The sequence below is a fragment of the Schistocerca cancellata genome, chromosome 1 (genome assembly GCF_023864275.1).
Source record: "Schistocerca cancellata isolate TAMUIC-IGC-003103 chromosome 1, iqSchCanc2.1, whole genome shotgun sequence".
Lineage (NCBI taxonomy): Eukaryota > Metazoa > Arthropoda > Insecta > Orthoptera > Acrididae > Schistocerca > Schistocerca cancellata.
Genome location: NC_064626.1, coordinates 794,489,089 through 794,516,305, shown reverse-complemented (window position 1 = coordinate 794,516,305; position 27,217 = coordinate 794,489,089). Strand labels below are relative to the sequence as shown.

The window sequence follows — 27,217 nt, the reverse complement described above, 5'->3', positions numbered from 1 at the left end:
GTGAAATTTTCTTCAGAGTAGTCGGAATACATAAACATGTACACACACACACACCTGCACAGGGACATTGTGACAGCTCTGCAGTGGGAATGAAATTTAGAAACATAGCTCATGATGTTCAAAAACAGTATGTATTATTTTAATGTTATTACGAAACTAACAAAAAATGTGATGTTGCTAATATTATTTACATTAGGTGCATCTTATGAGCTATGGTTACTAAAGAAATACCAACCCACAATGTCTTCCCATGACTTCCATAATAAACGTCCGCTGATGCGAGTAGGCTGTTGACATAATGGCATCAATAGCTTCAATGATACGATGTAGAGCTGAATCTGTTCCAATTGTCATGTCAGTTCCACAAAAATCATTATCAATGGATCCAACCAATCCAACAATTCTAAGAGTAGCATATGCCTGCTGTGCATTTTTTGTAATACGCCCTGGAACAAAGTATTTCAATAAGGCTTCTGTTAATGTATCTGACGTGTAAAACAAATATTTTTAAAATGACATAATATTACAGTTCAGTGTCAGTCTTTATGTAACATTTCATCATCTCTCTGAGCTGTATGATATTATGACTAAGTAAGACCCACATGCTAAGGTTCAGTTTAGGTATTCACTGAAAGAGATAAGTCTGTCCCCTCACTTTAATAACACAGCATCAGTCTGTTCATTTCATGATTTTTGAGTTGTATACTTTCAATTTGACCATTTACATTTTGTTGGACCAGTTTTTGGATGTATTCCAATTTCTGTCTTTCCCTACAGTCACTGTGGTTGAGCGGTTCTAGGCGCTTCAGTCTGTAACTGCACGACTGCTACGGTCGCAGGTTCAAATCCTGCCTCGGGCATGGATGTGTGTGATGTCATCAGGTTAGTTAGGTTTAAGTAGTTCTACGTTCTAGGGGACTGATGACCTCAGATGTTAAGTCCCACAGTGCTCAGAGCCACTTGCACCATTTGAGTTTGTACCCTGTAAGCTCTCTTTAGTACTATGAAAGTTACTCCCTGATGTCTTAACAGGTGTCCTATAATTCTGCCTTTTCTTCTTGTCACTGTTTTCCGTATGTTCCTTTGCTCACTGAATCTGCAGAGAACCTCTTCATTCCCTACCTTACTGTCCACCTTATTTTTAACATTCTTCTGTAGCACCACATCTCAAATGCTTCTTTTTTTCTTCTGTTCTGGTTTTCCCACAGTCCATGTTCCACTCCAAACATACATCCTCAAAAATTTCATCCACAAATCAATGCCTATGTTTGATACTAATAGACTTCTGTTGGTCAGGAATGCCCTTTTTGCCAGTGTCAGTCTGCTTTCTATGTCTTCTTTGCTCTGTCTGTCATGAGTTATTTTGCTGCCCATGTAGCAGAATTCCTAACTTTGTCTACTTTGTGATCTCAAAATCTCATGTTAAGTTTCTCATTGTCCTCATTTCTGCTACTCCTCATTACTATCTCCTTTCTTTGATTTACTCTCCAACCATATTCTGAACTCATTACACGTTTGATTCAACAGATCCCATAATTCTTCTTAACTTTCACTGAGGATAGTAATACCATCAATGAATCTGATCACTGATATCCTTTCACTCTGATTTTAATCCCCACACTTGAATATTTTTTCATTTCTGTCACTGCTTCTGTGATGTATAGATTGAACAGCAGGGATGAAAGACTGCATCTCTGTCTTACATCCTTCTCAATCTGAGCACTTTGTTCTTGGTCTCACACTCTTATTGTACCCTCTTCGTTATTGTACATATTACATATTACCTATCTTTCCCTAAAGCTTACCTCTATTTTTCTCTAAATTTCAAACATCTTGTGCCATTTGACATTTTTGAACACCTTTTCCAGGTCCTTCTGCCTTACCAAGGAGCCACTGGCTCTGAAAGCTTGCCTAATTATAACTTTATTTTGGGTGTGTGTTTTGCCACCACTTGGGAACTACATTTTTTATCTATACAAGTAAATTATTTTTGTCAAATATTGTTTTCAATGTTTTATAATTATTTCTGTGACAGATGAATAGAAGAAAGCTGGAATACCATAGTTCTGCCTCAACTGACATACCTGTCACATACCATGTGCTGCTGCAGTGGCAGATTCATGAACTACAGAAACAGTGCAAAATAAATATAGTTATTGCTGCTACCAATCCTTCAGGATGAGATACACGGATATTTGTAGATGTATGTATGAGCTGATTAGCACAGAACCTTTTTTTCTTCTGGACCAGTGTTTCCTGCAAAGGGCCATTGGTACCTCAGCTGCCTAACAACTTGTCAGACTTAGAATCAACAACTGTAAATATAACCAAGGAGTTACACTCTGAATTGTGCAGCTGATGCGCATGCTATGGAATTAAATAGGGAGATAATACAAACTTGAGATACTAATGTCAGTTTTTATATTTTAGAACCAAGACATTTTTCAGCTTTGCAGGAGAGCAGCAAGAATTTATGTGAAATAAAGATGATTTTGACTTAGCTATAGACACACCTCCTTTGTTGGATGTAGTTAAATAACCTATATGGGCAAGATTATTGAAATTTGACACACAGTTTCAACTTCAGTGGTGGAACATATACATAACAGAGCTTTGCCTACAATTTGAAAATGGTAACTCAGATTTTAGTTGTCCTATGACTTGTAGTATCTATTTCTCAGAAGTGTCTCGTGTTTGCATGAGATTATGTACTGATATCTTCATAGAAATAAGTATAAATGATTTAGAATTAACATTCAGTAAACTAATTACCCACAAGAAAGATGAAAAAGACACTGTCAGGTTTTACTGCACACTGGCATTTACACTGTATGGAATGCCGAAGATAAAAAGGTAGGTTTGAAATCAAAGGCAGATAGACTCACACATATATAAAGTAAGTTGAGGTGTTTGGGTCAATTGATGTATCTGGGATAATGTTTTTGGTGCTCTTTTCAACACCATAGGGCACACAGAAATGATGGTTAAGTGTCAATGACCTTGGGGGAGATCTTGATCTGTGTGAACTATTCAGATTGACACCTTCAAGGCCTCAGTTGTCCATTATATTATTTCCTATTTAGATTTTTTATAGAATGGTCTCTTCCTCTCCTACTATTCTATCTTCTTTAAATTATATTTCCTTTCACTATCCTATGTACAACGATCATATAATAAGGCACTTGCTAATGTATGGAATATTAGTAATTCAGGCATGTTTGACTATAACAGATACTACGAGTTTACTGTGTAATATTTTATGGATGAAATTGTCTGCAAAATTTCTGACAACACCTACATAACTATAATCTGAGTGTTGTAGCACGTCTAAGACATCACAACATAAACATGCAATGTTTCTTGTTACTACAACACCTGAACAAAGATGTGTCATCTAAATATGAATGTTCTTTTGAAGTTAACTGTATGAATGCTGGATATTAGCATCATGATGTTAAAGAGGGGGAAAAAGGAAGGGTAAAAGATACACTGACGTAGTAGCTGAATGATGAGCTACCATGCAGGTGAGCCCCACACAAATTAAAGAGCCGCAACAGCCTGATACATTTACAATAAGCAAATTAAGTTTTGGTCATTTTGAATGGAACACAGAACAGTATATTTAAGAGAGAGCATACAAGATGGCTCAGTAATCACGTACGCATTCCAAGTCGAGTAGGTGAGTTATGCACAATATTAAACATGATGCAGTAATCTTATACACATGTGGTTCAATGAATAGAATGGTGTACCAATAGGAGGAGGACTTACACCTAAAGGGAGGACAATGGAGTTGAATATATATAGGGACACTATTACTGTGATAATTGGATGGTTGTTAGAAGGTGGCCTTCTGAAGAAGGTGATGGAGCTGATAGTTTCTATAGAAGTAGAATACTGTCGGTTTCGAAGCTTACTTCAAATTGCAAAATACAGCAATCTACTTAAACTGTAGTGATGTAGTGGATGAATAAGTGAATAATAATGACAGTGTCTGAGCTTTTTATGCTGTTCATTGTACGCTGAAGTGCCAAAGGAACTGGTATAGGCATGCATATTCAGATACAGAGATATGTAAGCAGGCAGAATACAGTGCTGCAGTCAGAATGCCTCTATAAGACAACAAGTGCCTGGCACAGTTGTTAGATCAGTTACTGCTGCTACAATGACAGGTTATCAAGATTTAAGTGAGTCTGAACGTGGTGTTACAGTTGACAAACGAGCAATGGGACACAGCATCCCTGAGACAGTGCTGAAGTGGGGATTTTCCGTATGACCATTTCAAGAGTGTACCTTGACTATCAGGAATCTGGTAAAACATAAATCTCTGATATCATTGCGGCTGAAAAAGGATCCTGCAAGAACAGGACCAACAATGACTGAAGAGAATCATTCAACATGGCAGAAGTGCAATCCTTCTACAAATTGCTGAAGATTTCAATGCTGTGCCATCAAGAAGTGTCAGCATGTGAACCATTCAATGAAACATCATCGATATGGGCTTCAGAGCCGAAGGCCCACTCGTGTACCCTTGATGACTGCATGATACAAAGCTTTACACCTCACCTGGGACCGTCAACACAGACATTGGACTGCTGATGACTAGAAACATGTTGCCTGCTTGGACGAGTCTTGTTTCAAATTGTATGGAGTGAACAGACATGTACGGGTATGGAGACAACCACATGAATCCATGGACCCTGCATGTCAGCAGGGGACTGTTCAAGCTGTTGGAGGCTCTGTAATGGTAGGGGGCCTGTGGAGTTGGAGTGATCTGGGACCCCTGATACGTCTAGATATGACACTGACAGGTGACACATACGTAAGCATCCTGTCTTATCACCTGCATCCATTGTGCATTCTGATGGTCTAGGGCAATTCCAGCAGGACAATGTGACACACCACACATCCAGAATTGCTACAGAGTGACTCCAAGAAAACTCTTCGGAGTTTAAACACTTCCGCTGGCCACCAAACTCCCCAGACATGAACATTATTGAGCATATCCGGGATGCATTGCAACATGCTTTTCAGAAGTGATCTCCACCCCATCATACTCTTACGGATTTATGAACTGCCCTACAGGATTCATGGTGTCAATTCCCTCCAGCACTACTTCAGACATTAGTCAAGTCCATTCCACATCAAGTTATGGCACTTCTGCATGCTCACGGGGGCCTTACAGAATATTAGACAGGTGTACCAGTTTCTATGGCTCTTCAGTGTATATGTAATAATGAATAATGGAAAGTGTGAGGTAAGGCAATAAAAGGTCTTTAGTTACTCGACAAATGTAACACCTACTGCTTGCTGGTGATGAACAAGGAATAAGAAAAACTTACTTGGAGAAGTATGTAAGATCTATTGAGTATCTCGTCAACTACATTGATTCATTGACTCAAGATGTACGCATTACCAACATATACCTTATAAAAAATTTACCTAGAAAAGCATGTAAGGTCTATTGAGATATCTGGCCAACTATAAGAGGTATTGTGTATATTCCATGACTCAAGATGTATGCATATTAACCACATATACCTTAGCATGTTTCGAAAAGGTTTTGAAAATTTCTCTACGGGACGGTAGTAACACTGTTTGCTATGACTTTTATACAAAAGGATTTATGCTATTTACAATCTACTACGTTTCGTGGCTATGGCTGTACAAATTTCTTAGCAAAGGTTATCTTTACTTAGTATAAATATGTTAGCTTATTTTTCACACTAATGTAGTGAAAAATTAATAGTCTGAGAAAGAGAATTTAATAATGTGATATAGGTGTAGCTGAATAAAAGAGGAGCAAGTTTTTAAAATGCATAATGTCCACTGGTGGACATGAGTTTTAATATGAAATCAAACAATGGAAATTCCAGTTTGGAATAACGACAATATAAGCAATAGAATAAATTGCTACTCAGCATAAAGATGACCGCCTGAGTTGCAGACAGTCACAACACAAAGACTGATTCACATGCAGCTATCAGCCAAAGCCTTCTTGAGCAAAGAAAACATACACCAAAGCAAGCACACCTCATGCACACTTGACCGCCGCCACTGGCACCTCCGACCCAGAATGCATTCCAATTGGAACTGCTGGTGGTGGGGGCCAAGCGTGCATTAGGTGTGCTTGCTTGCGTGAATGTGTGTGTATGTTTTCTTTGCTGGAGAAAGCTTTGGCCTATAGCTGCATGTGTACCAGTCTTTTCATTGTGGCTGTCTGCAGCTCAATGAGTCATCTTTAGGGTGAGTAGCAATCTATCCTATTTCTTATATTGTTAATATAAAATCATGTCTTTTATGACTCACTCTAGGTCTCCCTATAATCAGATCATGTCAAAACACATTTTAAAACCTTCAAAAAGAGCTTTGAAAAGTAGCCTGTAAGCTTACTGGCTGCTTCCTGACAAGTGGACCAACTGCATGTTCACTGTGATCGTATCAGTAGCAACATGTGATTGTGCAAGCACACAACCTAGATTCGCTAGATTACATATAAGGGTTGATCATATGCTATTGCCTTTTGCTCCAAATAATTATGCATTGAGATGGTTTAACATATTAATCAGCAGAATTTTACAAAATTAGGCAAATGTTTTCAAATATATTAAATCAAATTTTTGCAAAATAGATGAGGTAATATTGTGAAGGATAATAATGTAACAGTGCATTGGTTTAACTTTTAACTTTACTTGCAAGTAATGAATTAAAGCAAACAAGTACAATAAGGTGGCCATAAATTTCTATGCAAAACTGCAGCAGATAAATGAATCACTGTATATTGCAGAGCAAAGCAAGCAGAGAAGCAAATAAAATATCTGAACATTAACACTGGTCAGAGTTTGTAGCACATGTACAATTTTCAACATTTCAGTTTTCCGCGTTCCACTGAAACTCATTTAAAAGTACCTCTGCTGTTCCAACACCAAAGATCTGAACCCCATCTTCACTTTTAAATGACAGCTACAAAAGACCAACTATTGTAGTCAATTTCATTACTTTTCTTCACCTACCTTATCAGAATACACTGTTCTTTATACATTATAAATTTTAATATACATATTCTTAGGTCTACTTATTTGTACATCTTATTCCATAACTAATGTCAACACTTTGTCCTTTTAATTTATTAATTTTTTCTATTCCTGTTTTAAAAGGAAATCTCTCAAGCTAGTCAAATACATGTCCATATTCCACTTGTTGCTGTGGCACTACTAGATTCAAAGAGCATTGCTTAATATTTTTAGAAACATAACAAATTGTATTTACATAAATTATTACATTTTAATCTCTATTACAATATCAACATGCCGACACTAAGGAAATGTGTGTGCAAAATTGTCTTATCACAGTTTAATCAAAAATATAAATAATTTAACAGTTTGTTTTCATGCATATCGCACAACAGGTCATGAACCATTTCCTGGTGTACTGTATGTGTTAAGATGTCTACTAATGGTTATTACGCTTCATAAATAACAGTAGTGATCACTAATATTACATTGCATAAATATATTTATAATTAATGTTTAGCGATTCTGCTAAGTCCAGAAATGTCCTATATTTGCTGTACCACAACAATAGGCAGTCCTGGCCATTTTAGTACATTTATGATACTGCTAATCCCCCACACTCAGTTGCCAGGCCACACTGGCTTTCATCTCCTTATAGCACCCAAAAGATCAGCCACACTGCTAGTTTTGTGACATACCCCCACTTTGTGTCAATTTTGCACACAATTGACACAAAGCAGCACCAAGACTCTTCAGCATAATTACAGTTTATTACTTATTTATTGGCCCACAGTTGTGTGTACTCAAACTGACTTCGGTTGACACTTCACTGCTTGAAGGTACCTGTCAATTGCAGTCTTTGTTGTTTTTAGTCTGCATCAGGCACACGATTCACCAAATTCTATCAGCACATCTGCAATCACATGCCCTCATCGCCAGCAAACCATCTATCAAATACAAACAAATCCATATAAAATATTGCCTAGAAATGCAGACCCATGATTCACAGTAGTTAGGCTATCCAAACCCTCTGTGGAGGATCCCATATCCATTGTGATCAACTCTCAAATATGGCTTATACAAGCATAACAAATGCACATTTATCAAATACAAACATGGAATAATCAAATATACCCAATGTCACCCTATCTAATCATAAAATGTTCCCAAGTCAGGAACTCTTTCACAGTATCTGTACAACTATATCTATTCAAGTATGTAAGTATACCCCAAATATTTCTATACATTCACATACAGTTCCTTACATAATACTTCACAATATCTTAGAACACTCTTTTCTACCATTTCTGTGGATAATTTGCCCACTTTTAACTGATCACATTGTACCATCGAGGCTTCTAATACACCCATACTAAAACATAATACTGTACATCTACTGCACTTGGCAATGTCTTACCTCCCATTCATTTATTCTTTCTCAACATATTTTTTCATTTCAGTTACTCAGTCCAAATGGCTTTTGGACACTGGATACCCGAACCTATAAACATTACGGTGTGGGCAACCAATAATCTCAAAAAGTCCATCGTACAGTTCAAATAGTTTTTTGATTTATCCATCAATGTCACTGGATCCTTTTCTTGGTCCTCACCAACACATTATTACCCTGCTTGAACTTAGTAGGTTCATATCTTCCTCCATGTCTCCTCTTTCTCTCATGTCGTCTCTTTAACATCTAGTCTGCCTGCTTAGCTGAGCAGTAACATGTTTGCCTACCACGCAGCAGGCCCAGGTTCGATTCCCAACTGGATTGGAGATTTTCTCCGCTCGTGGACTGGATGTTATGTTGTCATCATCATATCATCACCGACATGCAAATCGCTCAATGTGGCATCACCTGAAATAAGACTTGCAACTTGGTGGCCAAACGTTCCCAGTTGTAGCCTCCTGGCCATCAATGCCACATGGTCATTTTTGTTCTCTAACATCTACTGTCTGGCCAGCTGTTCCCTTGCTTGGCTCATCAAACTTTGAGATGGGAAATCTGTAGGTTGTGCTATCAAATTGTCTGGCCTGACATCTTTCTTGAGCTCATACAGTGAGATTCCTGTTGCACAACTCTTCATTGTATTCATCAAGTCCTCAAATGCAGCTATATGCTCTGCCCATCTGCTAAGCTTCTTACCGCAATATGACCTACATAGCCTACCCAGCTTCCTCACATACCTCCAAGTAGGATTGCTCACAGGATGATATATGGATATTCTTATATACTTTATCCGAGATCTTATTGTAAATTTGTCCCACATGCCAGACACAAATTGTACTCCATTGTCAGACAGAATGTCCTCTCGTTTTGCAACATTGACAAAATAATCACTCTCTAGCTTCTTACACTGGCTGGTAGCCCTTTGTAGGGGATGCAGCTTTACAAATTTCGAGAACACATAAATAGCTAAAAGAACATCACACCATTTCAATCTGCTCTTAGTTCCCAAACAGATTAGTAGACAGTAGTTCACCATTCTTTTCAGGAATAATATTCTGTGTCTCTCCTTGTACTGTAATAGTACTACGCTTACTTTTTGACAGTTTTCACAAGAATCCAGTTGGCTTCTTACCCTCATTCCCACGTTGTTAAAATAAATATAGTCCTGTAGTATTTCCAGACACTTCTGAGCCCCATAATGCCTACAGCTATGGGTGGATGTAATTTATTAACGTTTCTACATACTCATCTGGAAAACACACTCCCCAATCTTTTCCAAACTTCTGTGTCTAAATAAAACCCCTTATAAATTTTATAATATTGAGCAATTTTCTCATATCCTTTACTTCCAAAGATTACTACAATGAACTTAAACGTTTAGCCCCATTCTGAAGTCTCCTCATGTCCTCACAGATGGATTTCATCTCTTTTTCTCCACCCATTCCTTTCATGTATAGATGTATGTTCATCTGTAGTTCTTCCTCTTCTCCATTCTCTTCATTTTCTTCCCCAGCCAAGGGTAATATTGACAAGGCATCAGCCATATTGGATATAGAAGGCAAATAATTATACACAGATCCAGTAACTGTTACTGGGTGACTTACATTTTTTCGACCCAAGAGTTTTTAGTAATATTGAAAATCTTCTAGAGCAGTATGATAGTTCACTACATATGTAACATCCTACACAAGTGTTACTTGTTTTGCTGTGTTGTGTACAGTTTTGTGTCACAAATGCCCACTGAATCATAATGGGAAAACCAAGAGGTGGCAGAAGTAAGAGTAGGGGCAGTGACACAGGCAGTGCAGACATCCAGTCGCTGGTAACAGACGAGGGGTCCCTCCTAAAGTTGGGGAATGGGTCCTGGCCCTGTGGAACTGCACAGCAATGACATGATAGATGTAGAATCAGTCATCAACTCTGTGAGGGCAGCAGTCATCGACAAAATCCAGGAGACCATCAAGTGTAAAAGAGCTAAAATCTAATCTCTAAGTAAGTAATTGCACGACCATGAAAAAAAAGTTCATTGATCCATGGTCACCTTAAGAATGAGAGGAATTCTTCAGAAGAAAAAGCTTGCCCTTTTTTGGGGTGGCCAAAAAAGATCGGTAGAAAACTGATGATTTGTTCATCACTGTCACATGTGAGAAACTTGGCAAGTGGGTTAATATGCCTGATATTGACAGAAGCTATATGTAGTATGCAGGCAACAAGGTGTTATAAAACTCAGGTCCATAATACACTCCTGGAAATGGAAAAAAGAACACATTGTCACCGGTGTGTCAGACCCACCATACTTGCTCCGGACACTGCGAGAGGGCTGTACAAGCAATGATCACACGCACGGCACAGCAGACACACCAGGAACCACGGTGTTGGCCGTCGAATGGCGCTAGCTGCGCAGCATTTGTGCACCGCCGCCGTCAGTGTCAGCCAGTTTGCCGTTGCATACGGAGCTCCGTCGCAGTCTTTAACACTGGTAGCATGCCGCGACAGCGTGGACGTGAACCGTATGTGCAGTTGACAGAATTTGCGCGAGGGCGTATAGTGGGCATGCGGGAGGCCGGGTGGACGTACCGCCGAATTGCTCAACACGTGGGGCGTGAGGTCTCCACAGTACATCGATGTTGTCGCCAGTGGTCGGCGGAAGGTGCACGTGCCCGTCGACCTGGGACCGGACCGCAGCAACGCACGGATGCACGCCAAGACCATAGGATCCTACGCAGTGCAGTAGGGGACCGCACCGCCACTTCCCAGCAAATTAGGGACACTGTTGCTCCTGGGGTATCGGCGAGGACCATTCGCAACCGTCTCCATGAAGCTGGGCTACGGTCCCACACACCGTTAGGCCGTCTTCCGCTCACGCCCCAACATCGTGCAGCCCGCCTCCAGTGGTGTCGCGACAGGCGTGAATGGAGGGACGAATGGAGACGTGTCGTCTTCAGCAATGAGAGTCGCTTCTGCCTTGGTGCCAATGATGGTCGTATGCGTGTTTGGCGCCGTGCAGGTGAGCGCCACAATCAGGACTGCATACGACCGAGGCACACAGGGCCAACACCCGGCATCATGGTGTGGGGAGCGATCTCCTACACTGGCCGTACACCACTGGTGATCGTCGAGGGGACACTGAATAGTGCACGGTACATCCAAACCGTCATCGAACCCATCGTTCTACCATTCCTAGACCGGCAAGGGAACTTGCTGTTCCAACAGGACAATGCACGTCCGCATGTATCCCGTGCCACCCAAAACGTGCTCTAGAAAGTGTAAGTCAACTACCCTGGCCAGCAAGATCTCCGGATCTGTCCCCCATTGAGCATGTTTGGGACTGGACGAAGCGTCGTCTCACGCGGTCTGCAGGTCCAGCACGAACGCTGGTCCAACTGAGGTGCCAGGTGGAAATGGCATGGCAAGCCATTCCACAGGACTACATCCAGCATCTCTACGATCGTCTCCATGGGAGAATAGCAGCCTGAATTCTGCGAAAGGTGGATATACACTGTACTAGTGCCGACATTGTGCATGCTCTGTTGCCTGTGTCTATGTGCCTGTGGTTCTGTCAGTGTGATCATGTGATGTATCTGACCCCAGGAATGTGTCAATAAAGTTTCCCCTTCCTGGGACAATGAATTCACGGTCTTCTTATTTCAATTTCCAGGAGTGTAGTTAAATTTGTGTCATATTGCAAAAGATTAGAAATGTTTAGCCACAAGAGGAAACTTGCCAAGACTGGCATTACTGCAAGGAAAGATCTACAAGCAAAAGACTAAAATCGTTGGATGTCATCACCTCAGAGTTTGATCTGCAAAACTGTGAACTCAGCACAGCAGGATTGTAGTGAAGATGGCAGAAGGGGAAAAAAGTCTGTAACAAAGACATTACATGAAGTCTCACAATACGCAAAGACTAACACCTTCATTTTTTCTTCACTCTATGTTATCATATAAACTTCCTCAACTATTTTACTTCTTTGTATTTTTGATTATTCTCTAAATTTTTATGTATATTCATATGTCAGTCTAGTTGGTATTGATACAGTATATTAACAACAATCCTCTCAATCTGCCTTCTAAACACCACATTTTTCACTTCCTCACTATTACTGTCTATTTCTTTAACTGTGTTTCACGGCTCAACAAAAGTAAATGTTTTCATTTGGGTTACAACCATTCACAGCATCCTAGAATCCCAAAATTACTTCTTTCTAAATCCTATAATCAGTCACATTCAGACCTCTCCCATTGTCATTTCTTAATTGGAGCTTAAGACAAATATATGCACTTAGTGTGGCAAATATTATCCCATCATGTTAAGAAATACTCTTTGTCATTAAACAGGCCCCTTCTTTTGAGATGTTCTATTAGCTAGTCTGTCATTTACTGAAGCTGCATATGACCATTATGGCCATAACTTTGGACAGCCCTGCAGAATTTCTACCTCAATGAATACTGGTCTTTGAGACAGATGCAGCATAGGTTAGCTTTCTGGCATTCACAATGAAACATACCTGCAACCTACTTATAACACCAACAAGCAGTCACTGACAGCTCACTTAGAGAGTTTTACATCCTACTACGTAAGTCATATTTCAAAATTATTCTTCTTTCAGAGACATCTCTCAGACTGAACATATTCTCCAACTCTGTTCTTTCCACAGGTTGTCTGCTTCTAAGGGTAGTGAGAGTGGTGAGGGGCTGTGTGTTCACTCTGATCTAGAAATGAAGATAGAATGCAAATGATGTAAGAGAAGCAGAGTCCTGTTTCTCAAAATAAATGTTTGTAAATCAAAAATGTTTCATTTGAGGAATCTAAAATCCATACAAAATCAGTGCTTTATCATCCTCTCAGTGACACCAAAATCAAAAACACCTGTTTATTATGTGCAGTGCGTCAGAGTCTACAGTACTATGGAAAAAACTGTACAGTTTTGGCAAAGGAAAGGCAAAAATGTTATATTATTTTTCAAGCCTCTGCAGACACATTAAACAAAATTTTTCTCATCAGCTGAGAATTCTCAAGCTGCAATGCAAGATAGCATCTTCTCAACAGACAAGTTTTGTTTCAAACACGTTTCTACATACACAGTATGACAGACAATGATTAGAATCTCTTGTAAGGTAGTAGCTCATGACAGAGTGGGCATATGACAACTAAAAACTTCGCCAATTTTAGAAGAGGTGACTAGTTGCAAACAAACAGATACTAGATGTTTTTCGGTTTATTTATTCCAAATGACATGTTTAAGGCTCTGCCCACCATTAGATTTCCTGGTATAAACAATACAAGAAGTAATAAGTTATACATTCTTTTCAAAACACCAAATGTTAACAAGAAAGTCCAAAATTGAAGTAAGTGTCAGAACCAATACATGCCATTTCATAGCAAAAATAACTTTGACAGCTTGTTCCTTGCTCATAAATTCATACATATAATTTAAACATGGAGAATGGGAATTTTGGTCATGAGAAGGACATTGACAAGCTGCTACATCATTGTGCTTGTACTTGCTAGTTAAACCACGCGGTGTGAGAGGGCACCACTTTAGTGCATTTCAGCAGTACAAATGCAGATATGTTTAATAAAAATTAAAACGATAACCAATAACAACCAAACATACATCTTGTACTCCTGCACATAAAAACACACATCACAGTAGTACAACATACAAGAAAGTTCATTACAAAATTGTAGAAAAAAAATATTTTCTCTTGAAAAGTCATGGCTTGTCAATTACAAAAGAACATGTTTAGATCTGCAATTACACATTTTGACTATTTGTCAAATATAAAATCATAAGACATTTGTCTCATCCAGTGGTTTATTATTCCGACTATCCACATGCCAAAATGTATACTGCTCATTAAAACAGTAAAATATAACAACAAAAATACATGTAGTGTGCCTGCATGTAAGCACAATAAAAGAAGCATCACTGCAGTACATGGGCATGACATTGTACCTTTCAACATACTAAAATATTTATTTCTCTTAAAGTGATAATGTATCAAAAGTACAGAAAAATCTGTCTTGAATCACTGATCAGAGTAGTACATAGGGAAAGGACTGCATTTCAACATTTAAAATTTCCTTTTTTTGTATTAAAAAGATAACACATCATAATAATAAAAGGCCTTGTTTTAATTAGCCAGTGCACTTCCTGACTAAATGTGAAAAGTGGAAACCAAAGACACTTTCCTCCAATCATGAGTCTAACTAAGATGGTATTCACTAGCCACTGTAGGACACAAAAAAAGTAGTGAAGGGAAAGGTGGTTGTCTACATGCCCTTCAGAAAAGTTTTTATGTGCCTCTCACAACAAATCATCAAAAAGACTAAAAAATCATTTCCTACCACTACTGATTTAATTTAATGTTCCAGTAGGATCCCAAATGGTTAACAATTTGTGGAACCTATTGAGGCACAGTCTGGAACCCATGCAAAAGAAGTTTTGTATAATGGGAGTATTTGAAATAAAAAGCAGATCATGCAAATGTTTTTATGTAGGACATATGCTGGCAGAATTAGAAAGGACATAACAATTCTGCACACAGAGAGGAAGGGAAACAATTTGGACATCTTGGAGGAAATGCATTCAGTCAAGTGGCTGCACAACTGCTAATCAAAGAGCAAATCAGTAGTGGTATGAAATAGTTTTTTAGTCTTTCTGGTGATTTGTTGTGACAGGCACATAAAAACTTTTCTGATGTTGGGCATGTAGACAACCACCTTTCCCTTCACTACTTTTTTTTGTGCCCTACAGTGGCTAGTAAATACCACATTAGTTAGGCTGATGATTGGTTCAGGAGGAATGTGTCTTTGGTTTCCACATTTTGGTTTCCTCATCTTTACTACTGTGACGTAGTTTCACATGGCACAAACTCCTGATGTGCACTATTCAACTGTTTGATCATACCAGTCCTCCTACTCAGTAAGATGGGATGTGACTGGTGTCCATAATACCTCTTCTGACATAACCAATATCTACGTTCATTCCATAACTGCAATAACCAGATCAAACACATCTTATCCATGTCTTTGTACAAAACCAAATCTTTCTCTATCTCATAATGCAACTGATCAATGGCCTATTTTCATTACATTTTGTACTTGGTTCAAAAATGGCTCAAATGGCTCTGAGCACTATGGGACTTAACATCTGAGGTCATCAGTCCCCTAGAATTTATAACTACTTAAACCTAACTAACCTAAGGACATCACACACATCCATGCCCGAGGCAGGATTCGAACCTGCGATAGTAGCAGTCGCGCGGTTCCAGACTGAAACTCCTAGAACCGCTCGGCCAATGCAGCCGGCTTTGTACTTGGTCATACAGACAAACAATTGAAGTACATACAAATACTTAAAGAGTTCCCAATACACTGAGACAACCATATCAAAGGATACACACATATTTCTCTGAAATCACATACATTAGTGTTTTATGAGTAAACAAATCAAAAGTTTTTTTTTATATTCAAATATAAAAATTTATGTTCAGATGATGAATCTCAGATAAAAACTTTTGATATAATTTAAAACTGTAATTACATATGAAATTATCATCACTACTGTTACTTCTATAATTTATTATCTCCTTCTCCATTTCAGTCATATTGTTATGGTACAAACTGGCCTGTAATGTATGACATATCCAAAACCACTCAACATTCAAGAGTAGATTAACCTCTTAACCTTCAACGAAGCTTTCCTCTCTCTGCTTTTCTCATCCCTTTCCATTTCTGTTTTCTTCTTTCTATCTTATCTGCTAATCTTACCCTATTATTTTGCTTTTTCCTTTGACAGTCAACATTTCTTCCACAGTGATTCTTCCTACACTCAACTTGACAACCCATATTTTACAGGAATGTAAAAAGTAATAAGTAAATTGCTAATGTTGGAAAGACTGATATGTCTTTAACACCACATACTTGTTGCCATACATGTTATCATTATTAATTTATAACAGGTGCTTGAAAGACAGAATTAATGAATTATCATTGGCAAAGAATAAGATTGCAATACAATACGTATAATAATAATAATAATTATTATTATTATTATTATTGCCACAGTGGTAACACCAGTTCCTGTCAGATCACCACAGTTCTCAGGCTGAGCATGCACTTGGATGAGCGACCATCTGGTCTGCCGAGCACTGTTGGCAAGCTGTGTGCACCTAACTTTTGTGAGGCAAACTGGGGAGCTAATTGATTGAAAAGTAGTGGCTCCGGTCTTATAAACTGACATTCAGCCGGGAGAGCTGTGCTGACCACATGCCCCTCCATATACACATCCAGTGACACCTATGGGCTGATGATGACACGGCAGCTGGTTGGTACCGTTGGGCCTTCACGGTCTGTTCGGGCGGAGTTTAGTTTAGTTTTAGTATAAGTATTACTGTTATTACTATTATTATTTTATTATTATTGTATACTGCTCTTGTACCATACAAATTCATCTTGCCACATGAAATAAATACATAAATAAATAACACAAATGTCAATAATAAGTTTGTACTTCAGGCCACACAGAAGGATAAAATAGAGGGTGTATCTAGGATTTTCCCTATACCCTATTCATCAAAGGCATACTGTTTCACAGGAATGTAATCAAGCAGAATGTGGAACCATAACATGTGGATTCCCACAATGTTTGCTAAGGAATCTGTCAATGTTCTTAACTTACATAAACAGCATTAACAATACTGATAAAAGGCCTCAACTCAATCATACCAGACACAGCCCATATAACTTTATCAATGGTGTCAGTATGGAGACAGGGATTAGTGATCATAAATGTCATCACAACGACAATGGTTACTGAAGTTAATATTTATTTATTTATTTTTATCCATCTTTCAGCATTAACATGCAATCAATGTCGTCAGAAGAATTACAGCTGTTTGTACATTATGTTTTACATAACAAAATATTACAAGGTAAAAATATAGTAGTGTTGTACCCTATTAGCTTATAGCTCCCTCTACACCCATATCTATACATAACAGTAAGCCTTAATTGATCAGCATTAACATGCAATTGACATCATCAGAAGAATTATAGCTATCTGTACATTATGTTTGATGTAACAAAATATTACATAGCAAAAAATATAGCAGTGTTGTACCCTATTAGCTTATGTCTGTCTCTACACCCATATCTATAAATGACAGTTAGCCTTAATTTATCAATAAATTAGTTCATCTTTACAACTATTCTGAAATTCTTCTATACTATAAAAGGTATCTTCCTTCATCCGCACTTTGGTTTTAGTTTTGAAAACATCCAGTGAAACCAATTGAGCCTGTACGGGAAAAGTGTTGAACAATTTTATGCCTATATATTCATAGCTAGATTGCGTTTTCTTAAGCCTGGTTGTAGGTATATAAATCATATTTGTTTGTCGAGTACTGTGTTGATGAACAGATTTCCTTTATGTTTAATAGGCAACAATATATGTAAAGAGATGGGGCTATGAGAATTTTTAAGACTTTAAAATAAGGTCTACATGAGGTCTTGTTGTCAGTGATTCCATGTCTAATTGCTTTTTTCTGCCAAGTGAAAATTTTTTTAGCTGCTGGGGAGTTACCACATAAAAGAATGCCATATTTTAAATGGCAGTGAAAGAAAGTATAGTATGAATGAAGTAATAAATCTTGTGTAACACATGTGTGTAGTTTGGCTAGTAAGTAGATAACTTGTGATAACTTTCAACATACATAATCTGTATGTGTGCCCCCCGTTAATTTCGAGTCAACGTGTATTCCTAGTAGTTTAACAGATGATAACTCAATGTTACTGTTTGATAGACTGAAGATTATCTTGACAGTCTTTTCATGGTTCATGCTTAACTCATTAACTTTAAACCAGATATTAGATATTTTCACCCCCGCGACGTGGACGCGCCAGACAGGAATTACCCCAGTGGAGGAATAGGGAAGGGCACCCTACCTCCCTGGAGCCAGGTTAATGATTGTGTATGGTGCCACAATCAAAGGGCCTATTCTATCTATTCTATCTCCTGCGCTTTTCAATGTTGTGATGGAGGGAATGAATAGGGCAGTTAAAGATATAGTAAAAGAAAAAGACAAAAAGATGATTTTCGCAGATGATATGGTAATATGGGGTGATAAAGAGGTAGATGTACAGTTTCAGCTTGATGCGTGGAAGGAAATAATGAAAAGGTATGGATTAAGAATAAATAAAGATAAGAGTGAAGTAATGGTATTTGGAAGAGAGAAAGGAATCAATGGAAATATTACATTGAATGGAGAACCCCTCAAAGTGGTAGAAAGTTTCACTTATTTAGGGAGTGAAATATCTAGGGATGGAAGAATAACTAACGAAATTAATAGGAGGTTACAGAAGGGAGGCAATTTCTACCAAACAATAAAACATCTGATTTGGAATAATGAAGTTCCAGAAAGAGCAAAACTCCTGATGTATAAGAATTATTACTTCCCTATTGTCACCTATGGTGGAGAAACATGGACAATGAAAGAAAGGGACTGGAGCAGACTGCAAGCAGGTGAAATGAAATTTCTCAGAGCAGTAAAGGGAAAAACAAGAATGGACAGAGTAAGGAATGTAGAGATTAGAAAGGACCTCAAACAAGAAAGTATGAGAGAAGAAATTGAAAGAAAGAGATTAAGATGGTATGGACATGTTAAGAGGATGCATGGGCAGAGACTCCCCAAAATTATGGAAGAACTAAAGATGGATGGGAAACGACCTAGAGGGCGCCCAAGAACACGGTGGAAAATGGGAGTGAGAATATCTGTTGAAAGGAGAGGTGTGACCTGGCAGCAAGTGGAGGAAGAAAAGTGGTGGGAGGACCGAGCCAAATGGAGAGGACTCGTCAGCACCCAGACCCGGCAGTAGCTGGAGCGGGATTCGGATATAGATAGATAGATAGATTAGATATTTTCAGACATTCTTCACTTTCCTCCTTCAATTTGTTTATATCCATTCCAGAATTAGCTGATGTCATGTCATCAGCATAGAGGCTAGATTTACAGGGTAAGTTACTCAGAAAGTTATTCACAAATAATATAAATAGTAAAGGGCCAAGCACTGAGCCCTGAGGAACACCTTGTTTTATACTTAAAATCTGTGACTTTTGGCCATTATGCTTTACAATTTGTTTTCTATTGCTGATGTATGATTCAATTAGTAAGAGTTCCAAGCGTTTGATTCCATAGCAACACAGTTTACCTAATAATAATTTGTGGTTAACTGAGGCAAAAGCCTTACTCAAATCAATTAAAATGGCTTCAGCATATAATTCTGACTCGAATGACCTTAGTACAAAAGAGATAAGGTTTTCAACTGCTCTGACTGTTGATAAGTTTGACCTAAATCCACACTGAGAATCATTTAATACATTATTGTCTGATAGGTGTATGCATATTTGCTGCAGTATACAATATTCTATTATTTTTGAGAAATTGGTCTATAATTATTGATACAGGACTTGTCACCCTTTCTGTAAAATGGTATGACAACTGTCTTTTTGAGACATTCTGGAAAGTGTCCACTAGAGAGCATCCAGTTTATCAATACGCAAAGGGGATATGATATGAGATCTACAATTTTTTAAATTACAAAATTTGACAAACCATAAACATCTTCAGACCTGCAGTATCCTAATTTAGAGGTTGCTTTAATTATATCAATTACTTGTACTTATCTCCATTTACAAGCTGACACTATGTTTGTATTGTTTTGTTGTAAATATCTGCCAGATGTGGGCTGAGAAATAGGTGTATGTTTAGAATTGGAATTCTGGTTGCCCTGAGTTGAGAGGCTAAGTTTGGCAGAGTTGACAAAAAAGTGATTGAAATCATCAGCAGTGATGTTAGCAGCATTTCAGTTGTCTTTATAGTTTATATCCACACCTAGCTCTACCTTTATTATTTTCCATGCAGCCTTACATTTACTGTGTGATTTTTTAATGAAATCACCATTTGCCTTACACTTGGTAATTTTAATTTCAGATCTGTATTTTCTTTTCAGGTTTTTTTGTAGGTTTCTTTATCTACTGCTCCCTTTTTGACCTTATCATGACAAGTAATTACCAATAGTCTCAGTTTTTGTAACTGAGGTGAAAACCACTTCTGTAAAATTGAGTGGCTAGGTTTCTGACTTTTTTTTTTTTTTAGCCAGTGGACAGCATGTATGGAAGATTTCAGAAATGATTTTGAGGAATGTGCTGAAGGCTTCATCAACATTTCTGGAAGAATGTATAACAGTATTCCAATCTATAGACTTAAGTTCTTCTCTATACTTGCCAATATTTCTATATGTAAGTAGTCTCACACACTGAGTTTGTTCTTGGTCTTCTTTTGGTTTTTCAGTAATTAGTTTCACCCATATACCTCTATGGTCCGACAGGTAATCGACATTAAATAAGCCTAGCTCAAAATCACATTTGTATACATTTGTTATTAGATTGTCAAGACAGGAGAAATGCCTTGTAGGATTTTCACTAGCACAAAAGAGATTATAGGATCTTAATAGATTTATTAAATTAATATTTCTGGCTGTCATTTTCCTAATGTCTCTGTTTAGATCCCCAAAAATTAATATTTTATATTTAGTATACTTTAGTATAACGATTGCAAGTTTTTCTAAACATTCTATAAACTGTTCTACATTACTTTCAGGAGTGTGATATAAAGATACAGTTATGAGCTGTATACTAATCAAAGCAGCTGCTTCAAAAACACCTTTAATACATAACTTCAAGAACAGAAAACTTTAAGTCTAGATCATTTCTAACATACATGGATGAACCCCCATAAGATTCACTGGGTCTGCAGTAGTATGTAGCTAATTTGAAACATGATGGTACATACAGTTTTATATCTCCTTCCTTTAACCAATGTCAGTTTATACATAAAATCATTCTTTTGTTACTTTTTAATAGTATACCAAGCTCATCGACTTTTTGTCACAAGAGGGGAGGAGTACAGTTTTATGGGGCAATGGAGAACATTTAATTATTTTTCCAGCTCTGGAATCTATGTTAGGTGGCAGTTGGACTTCCTTGGAATAATCCATAAAAAATCTTCATTTCTCTTAGGTAATTTTTTAGGTCTGCTTGAAACATGATTTTAAGTTTGTTTCACTTCACTGTCAACAAGTTTTATAAGAATATGTTTTCCCAAATCATTTAGTACCACTTCAAATTGAGGCAAAGATGATACTTTACTTGCTGTGACTGATCTATTCTTTTCTTCTACCCCTGGAGATGATGGAGGAGGAGCTGGTTCTGTTTCTGTTGGTGGAGAAGTTGGTTTAGTTGCTGCTGGTGGAGAAGTAGTTTCTGCTATTACTGGTAAAAGAGTTGGTTCTGCTACTGCTGGTGTGGGAGATGCTGCTGCTGCTACTGTAGTAACTGGTTCTACTGCTGGAGGAGTTGCTTCTGCTGTTGCTGGTGGTGTTTCTCCTGCTATTGCTGGTGAAGGAATTTGTTCTGCTACTGCTGGTGAAGGAGATGGTGTTGCTACTGTAGGAGCTGGTTATAATGTTGGAGGAGTTACTTCTGCTGTTACTGATGGTGGTTCTTCTGATACTGCTGTTGATTCTACTGCTGTTAGTACTGCTGCTTTAGGCACTTCTGCTGCATTTTCTGTTACTGTATTTGACTCTGCATTAGTCATTCCTGGAAATACTTTCTGTGGTGATGATACAGGTACCCCTGATGATGTTGTTGGTAACTGTTGGCAGTCTCTTAATCATTTCCATTAGCTTTAATGTAACAAGTTGCTTTCCAAGGCCATTTAAGTGCAGTCCATGAGTAGTGTGGAATCTGCGTCCAATGATATTAGCAATAAAAACATTTCTATATTGCTTGCACATACTGGAAAAAAGTTCACTGGCAGCACTAATTTCCTTGTTTACACATGACAAGGGCATCAAGGCGTACCTTTGTGGTATATTTACAAGAATAACATTTGTAGGACTTAGTTCAAATAAACACTTCTTTAATTCGCAAAATGTATCATTTTGGTAAATGTCATTAGACCCACCAAAGTGGACTACAAAATCTTTCAAAGACGGCTTTTTTATTTCTTTAGAAAAAAACTAGTTTTCTTAGGGCCCCCCCAGGCTTTACAAAGCTGATTGATTTCACATCTAAAGTTTTATTTATGCGTGAGACAATACCGTGACTGTGACTATCGCCTAAAATGAAAAGTTTTGGAGCATGGTTCGGAGTTTTAGACTGATGTTTTGTTTCGCACTTGCTGCAGGTAACACCAGTGTTTGTGTTTTTCCCGCACTTTCTACAAACACAAACAACATAACTGTTATTAACACAAGTTAAAGTATCTTGAGGTAAATCACTAAGCCTATTTGCTTCTTTTCAAAATGTTTGTGTTCTTCATGTTTTATAACTGAAAACTCTTCCAGTAGAGCATTGATAACTTCGTCTTTGGTGTTTCTCATATTAGTTTTTTGGAATAACTCACCTTTCAAACAGCTATTGCAGAACAATAGTTTCCTTTTAGGATTGACATGAACACATGAACACATGAATAATGAAAAACCGTTTTACAATTTAAACACATTACACCTTTTACAACACATTTCTTGCAGAGGCATGTTGTATCAGAGCTCACCATTTCCCACGATAAAGTCGAAGTACTTGCTGGGTGAGATACTTGATTATAACATTTTCCTGTTCCCAGGTTTTCTTTGGCAACTACTTTTGCAATAATATGACAAGGCATACACGTACTGTCATAATACGCGCAGTATTTCTTGCATATTGAACACTTTTCCTCATTATTTTTTGACTTTTGTACAGAGCTAACATACTCCCGATCTACACTAAGCACCATGACACACATGTGGCCAGGAGATTATTTTGCAAGAAAGAGCAGATAAGCAGTTGTTAGCATCCCACTAAGACAATGAATGGACATTATTTCTTTCCACTGTGATGAACAAAGAGGTATTATGGGCAAAGTTTAAAAAACTGTAATCACACTCTCAAGAAGTATGTGCCAAGTAAATGGATTAATACTGAAGAAAATCTGCTTAGAAGAATACCAAGCCAAGGAAACCAGCAATTTATGGCATTATTTAAAGTGTTATAGACTCATATGTAATTGATAAGAGTAATGCATACAGAAAAGGCCAAGTTTCTAGATCTATTTTTCACATTTACTTTAGTTCCTTGATATATCACAAATTTTAAAATAATTATTGATCCAAAAAAAAGTGTGATGTGAGTTACTGAGCAATTACTTCCTCTTGAATGTCCAAAATTTCTTGCTCAGTCAACAATCATGATGTATATGTAGTGAAATTACAGAAAGCTATGAAACCTAATGAGTAGATGCAAGAAATTATGTCAATGTGATCATATTGGCTTAGTCCCTCATGACAGCAGCTGTTACATTCGCTAATGTTTCTTTCAAAATAATTCCAGAAATTAACAACAGAACGCAGCACCAATCAAGGGACAGGTAGCAAGACATTTGTACTTTGTTCTTGTAAACAGAGACTCCAGTTTTCGAGCGACAGATGGCTTGCACATTGAGAAAGCGGCCATCTTGGATGCAGTCTTTTTAACTCAAAAATGTGGCCCAAGCTATGCTCAGCCTTGGCCTTCGAAGCGTTAAGGATGGAGAATGCCACCAAATCATATAGATAGTTGTTTTTCCCTTGCTCTATTTACAAATGGAACAGGAAAGGAGATGGCTATTAGTGGTTCAAGGTACCCTCTGCCACGTACCATGAGGTGGCTTGCAGAGTTATGAAATAAAATAAAATCAGTATGATAGCTGAACAGCCCACAGCTGCTTCACAGTGAACAGTTTATCAATGAACCATGCAAAAAGTCATATTATATAAATTTCAAACATATAAAATTGACCTGCAGAGTCAGAAGTAGACGTTAATGGCCATACACTAAAAAAAAACAATACATGTAAAAATCTTTGGGAATCCAGATAGATAACAAAGTAAAATGAACTCAATACTTTCCATTTATAAGTATCTCTCATTATGGTGAATCAAAGATAAGCGTATTGGTATATTTTTCAAACTTTCACTCCCTGTCCCCATTTAGGATTATCTTCTCAGACAATGCATCTACAGTAAATACAAATATTAATTCAGCATAACTAAGCAGTTATGAGATTATACTTAATAGGTAATGCCACACATTTCATAGGTCTCTTTAAGAATCTAGGAATTCTTACATCTACAAGTTAGCACATTTATTTCTTAGTGGCTTGTTGCTGATAATAAAAAACAGTTTCAATGGACTGTGATGTACACAATCATAATACAAGCCAGAAAAATATTTTTCTTGGGAGAGTCTGTCTCCTTGTCTAAGGTTCACGGTAGAGTTATGTACTCTGGTGCAAAGGTATTCAGTAAGCTCCCTTCTCACATACAGGAAGAAATTAGGAATCCAATTCAAAGAAAAATTCAACACCCACCTCATTAGCCATATTTTCTACAAAATTAACTCAATATCTACATTCAAGGATTGAAAATTCATGTTACTAATATGGCAAGTAGCAAGTAAAACTGCCTCAGAAGTGTAAATGTACTGTAAACAGGTCTTTGTATTTACAGATAAAAGTAACTATTTTCTTCATAAAATTCCAGTATAGTGAAGTAAATATTATGAAGAAATTAGGAATCCAATTCAAAGAAAAATTCAACACCCACCTCATTAGCTATATTTTCTACAAAATTAACTCAATATCTACATTCAATGATTGAAAATTCATGTTAGTAATATGGCAAGTAGCAAGTAAAACTGCCTCAGAAGTGTAAATGTACTGTAAACAGGTCTTTGTATTTACAGATAAAAGTAACTATTTTCTTCAAAAAAAATCCAGTATAGTCAAATAAATATTAAACAGCAGCTATTCAGTACAGATGGAAAACAGCAGATTTTTCCGCAGAAGTAGCATCTTTTCTGCTAATTTACTAGGCTGCATTTATCTGGGATTAGCATACGTAGTATCAAGCACTGTAGTGATAGTTTAATGTTAATAAAGTGTATAAATTAAATTTATGATAGCTGCTTGAAAGAAAAAATTACTTTTGGCAAAGGATGAGACATGAATCACATTACATGTAAACCATGAAGAGGAGTCTCTGGGATACAGAAAACTGATAAAGAAACACATTTTATTTTAGAGCAACAGAGTGATGATATTTAGCTTGATTAAAACATTATAGTGTAGCCATTACAAGGAACTGACGACAATCACAGCAGAAGCCAAGAAAACAGGTGGCTAACATCTAGTGCTGGAAAGAGAACTTTATTTCATGCGGAGGACTGGTTATAATCAAGAATTAATGTGCAATACAAGTAACAGAGGAAAATTCTTTGCAGTGTCAGCAAAATATCAAATGCATTCATTACGCACAAAAATTTGAAAAGCAAAAAGAAAAAGGAAATCAGAACAATTATTAAGCATGAATAAACTTAGTACGACAAATAATATCCAGAGGACAGTTGCAATTCATGATTTATATCATTGGTGACTAAATTCAACAAATCTTCCTAATAACAGCTAAAAACAAAGGAAGCCACCAAAATTCAGCACAATTTGACATTCGACTCAGTGGCTGATAGGAGCGACCATAAATGGGAAATATCTTTCCAGTTGCTACCACCAGCCACTGGTCCAAATGTCACCTTGGTTTGCGTGATTTGTGTCTACACTGTGCATGGGTAATGGCAAGGTAGTCCTAGTAGGAAATTTCAGTTGCACACGGGGCAGGAATCTCAGTTTAATGCAGATTTTTCTCTCTTGGCAAGCTGCAAAGAAACCCTTAGTGGGCTGCATGTGGATCATGGGTACTAGCAGTGAAAGGCACCCCGAGTTGCTGACTAGTGGCGTAACGATATCATGTATAACAAAGAGGGAATTATATTGAAATGTTAATAGTAGTCACAATCGAGCTGCAGTAGCCCATTAATAACAATATTGTAAAGAGCTTAAAAATGTTATTAGGAAGGCAGAGTATGTGATACACAAATAGAATAGCTAATTCACAGGAAAAAATTAAAAACATATGATCAGTCACAAAGGAAGTGTCTGGTCAGTAGCATAAGGTCAACAAATACAAAGTCAGTTCATAGTAAAAATATTTCTGTTACTGGTAACTCAGATATACAGGGTGAGTCAGCAGGAAAGGTACATGCTTTGAGGCGTGATACTTGTGGTGATTCTGAACAAAAATCTCTTAATAAAAATATGCCCTTTTCTTGACCATTTCCGGGTAAACCAATGAAAACAACTCGAAATGGGAAGCGTGTAGCGTTGTCCTTACTAACTGTGTCAGTACTTGCGCATGGTGCAGTTGTGTACCTCAAGTCTCAGTCCGACAGTGCTTCTCATAGTGCATGGTACTACAGTGTTGTTACGTGAACAACGAATACAGTTTTGTGTAGTGAAAATGCCACAGATCTTCACACATGCAGAGTATGCTGACATGGTGTTTGTCCGTGGTTTGTCCAATGGGAATTCCAGAGCTGCTGTGCGAGAATACCAACAACGATTTCCAAATTTCAGAGTGAAAAATAGTAAAGTGTTTCATGGATTGTGTGAGTGTGGTACACTTCCCAGCATAAATGCTGTCTCCAAACATCCCGTACAACAAACTCTTAATGTGGTTGAGAACATTCTTCAAGTAATGGAACACAACCCTACTACTAGCTCTAGAAGAATTGCTGCCCACTTGGTATTCCACCAACATAAATGATATGCACAGC

General features: G+C 37.6%; 1 protein-coding gene across 1 annotated transcript in view; it reads right to left on the bottom strand.

Annotated features, from left to right (window-relative positions):
• Positions 1–27,217, bottom strand: part of LOC126104245 (ATP-dependent 6-phosphofructokinase-like) — a 453,644-nt gene that overhangs the window by 362,106 nt on the left and 64,321 nt on the right. Inside the window, exon 4 of the mRNA XM_049912336.1 lies at positions 236–446. Within this exon, the coding sequence (XP_049768293.1) occupies positions 236–446 (211 nt within the window). The remainder of the gene's footprint in view (positions 1–235; positions 447–27,217) is intronic.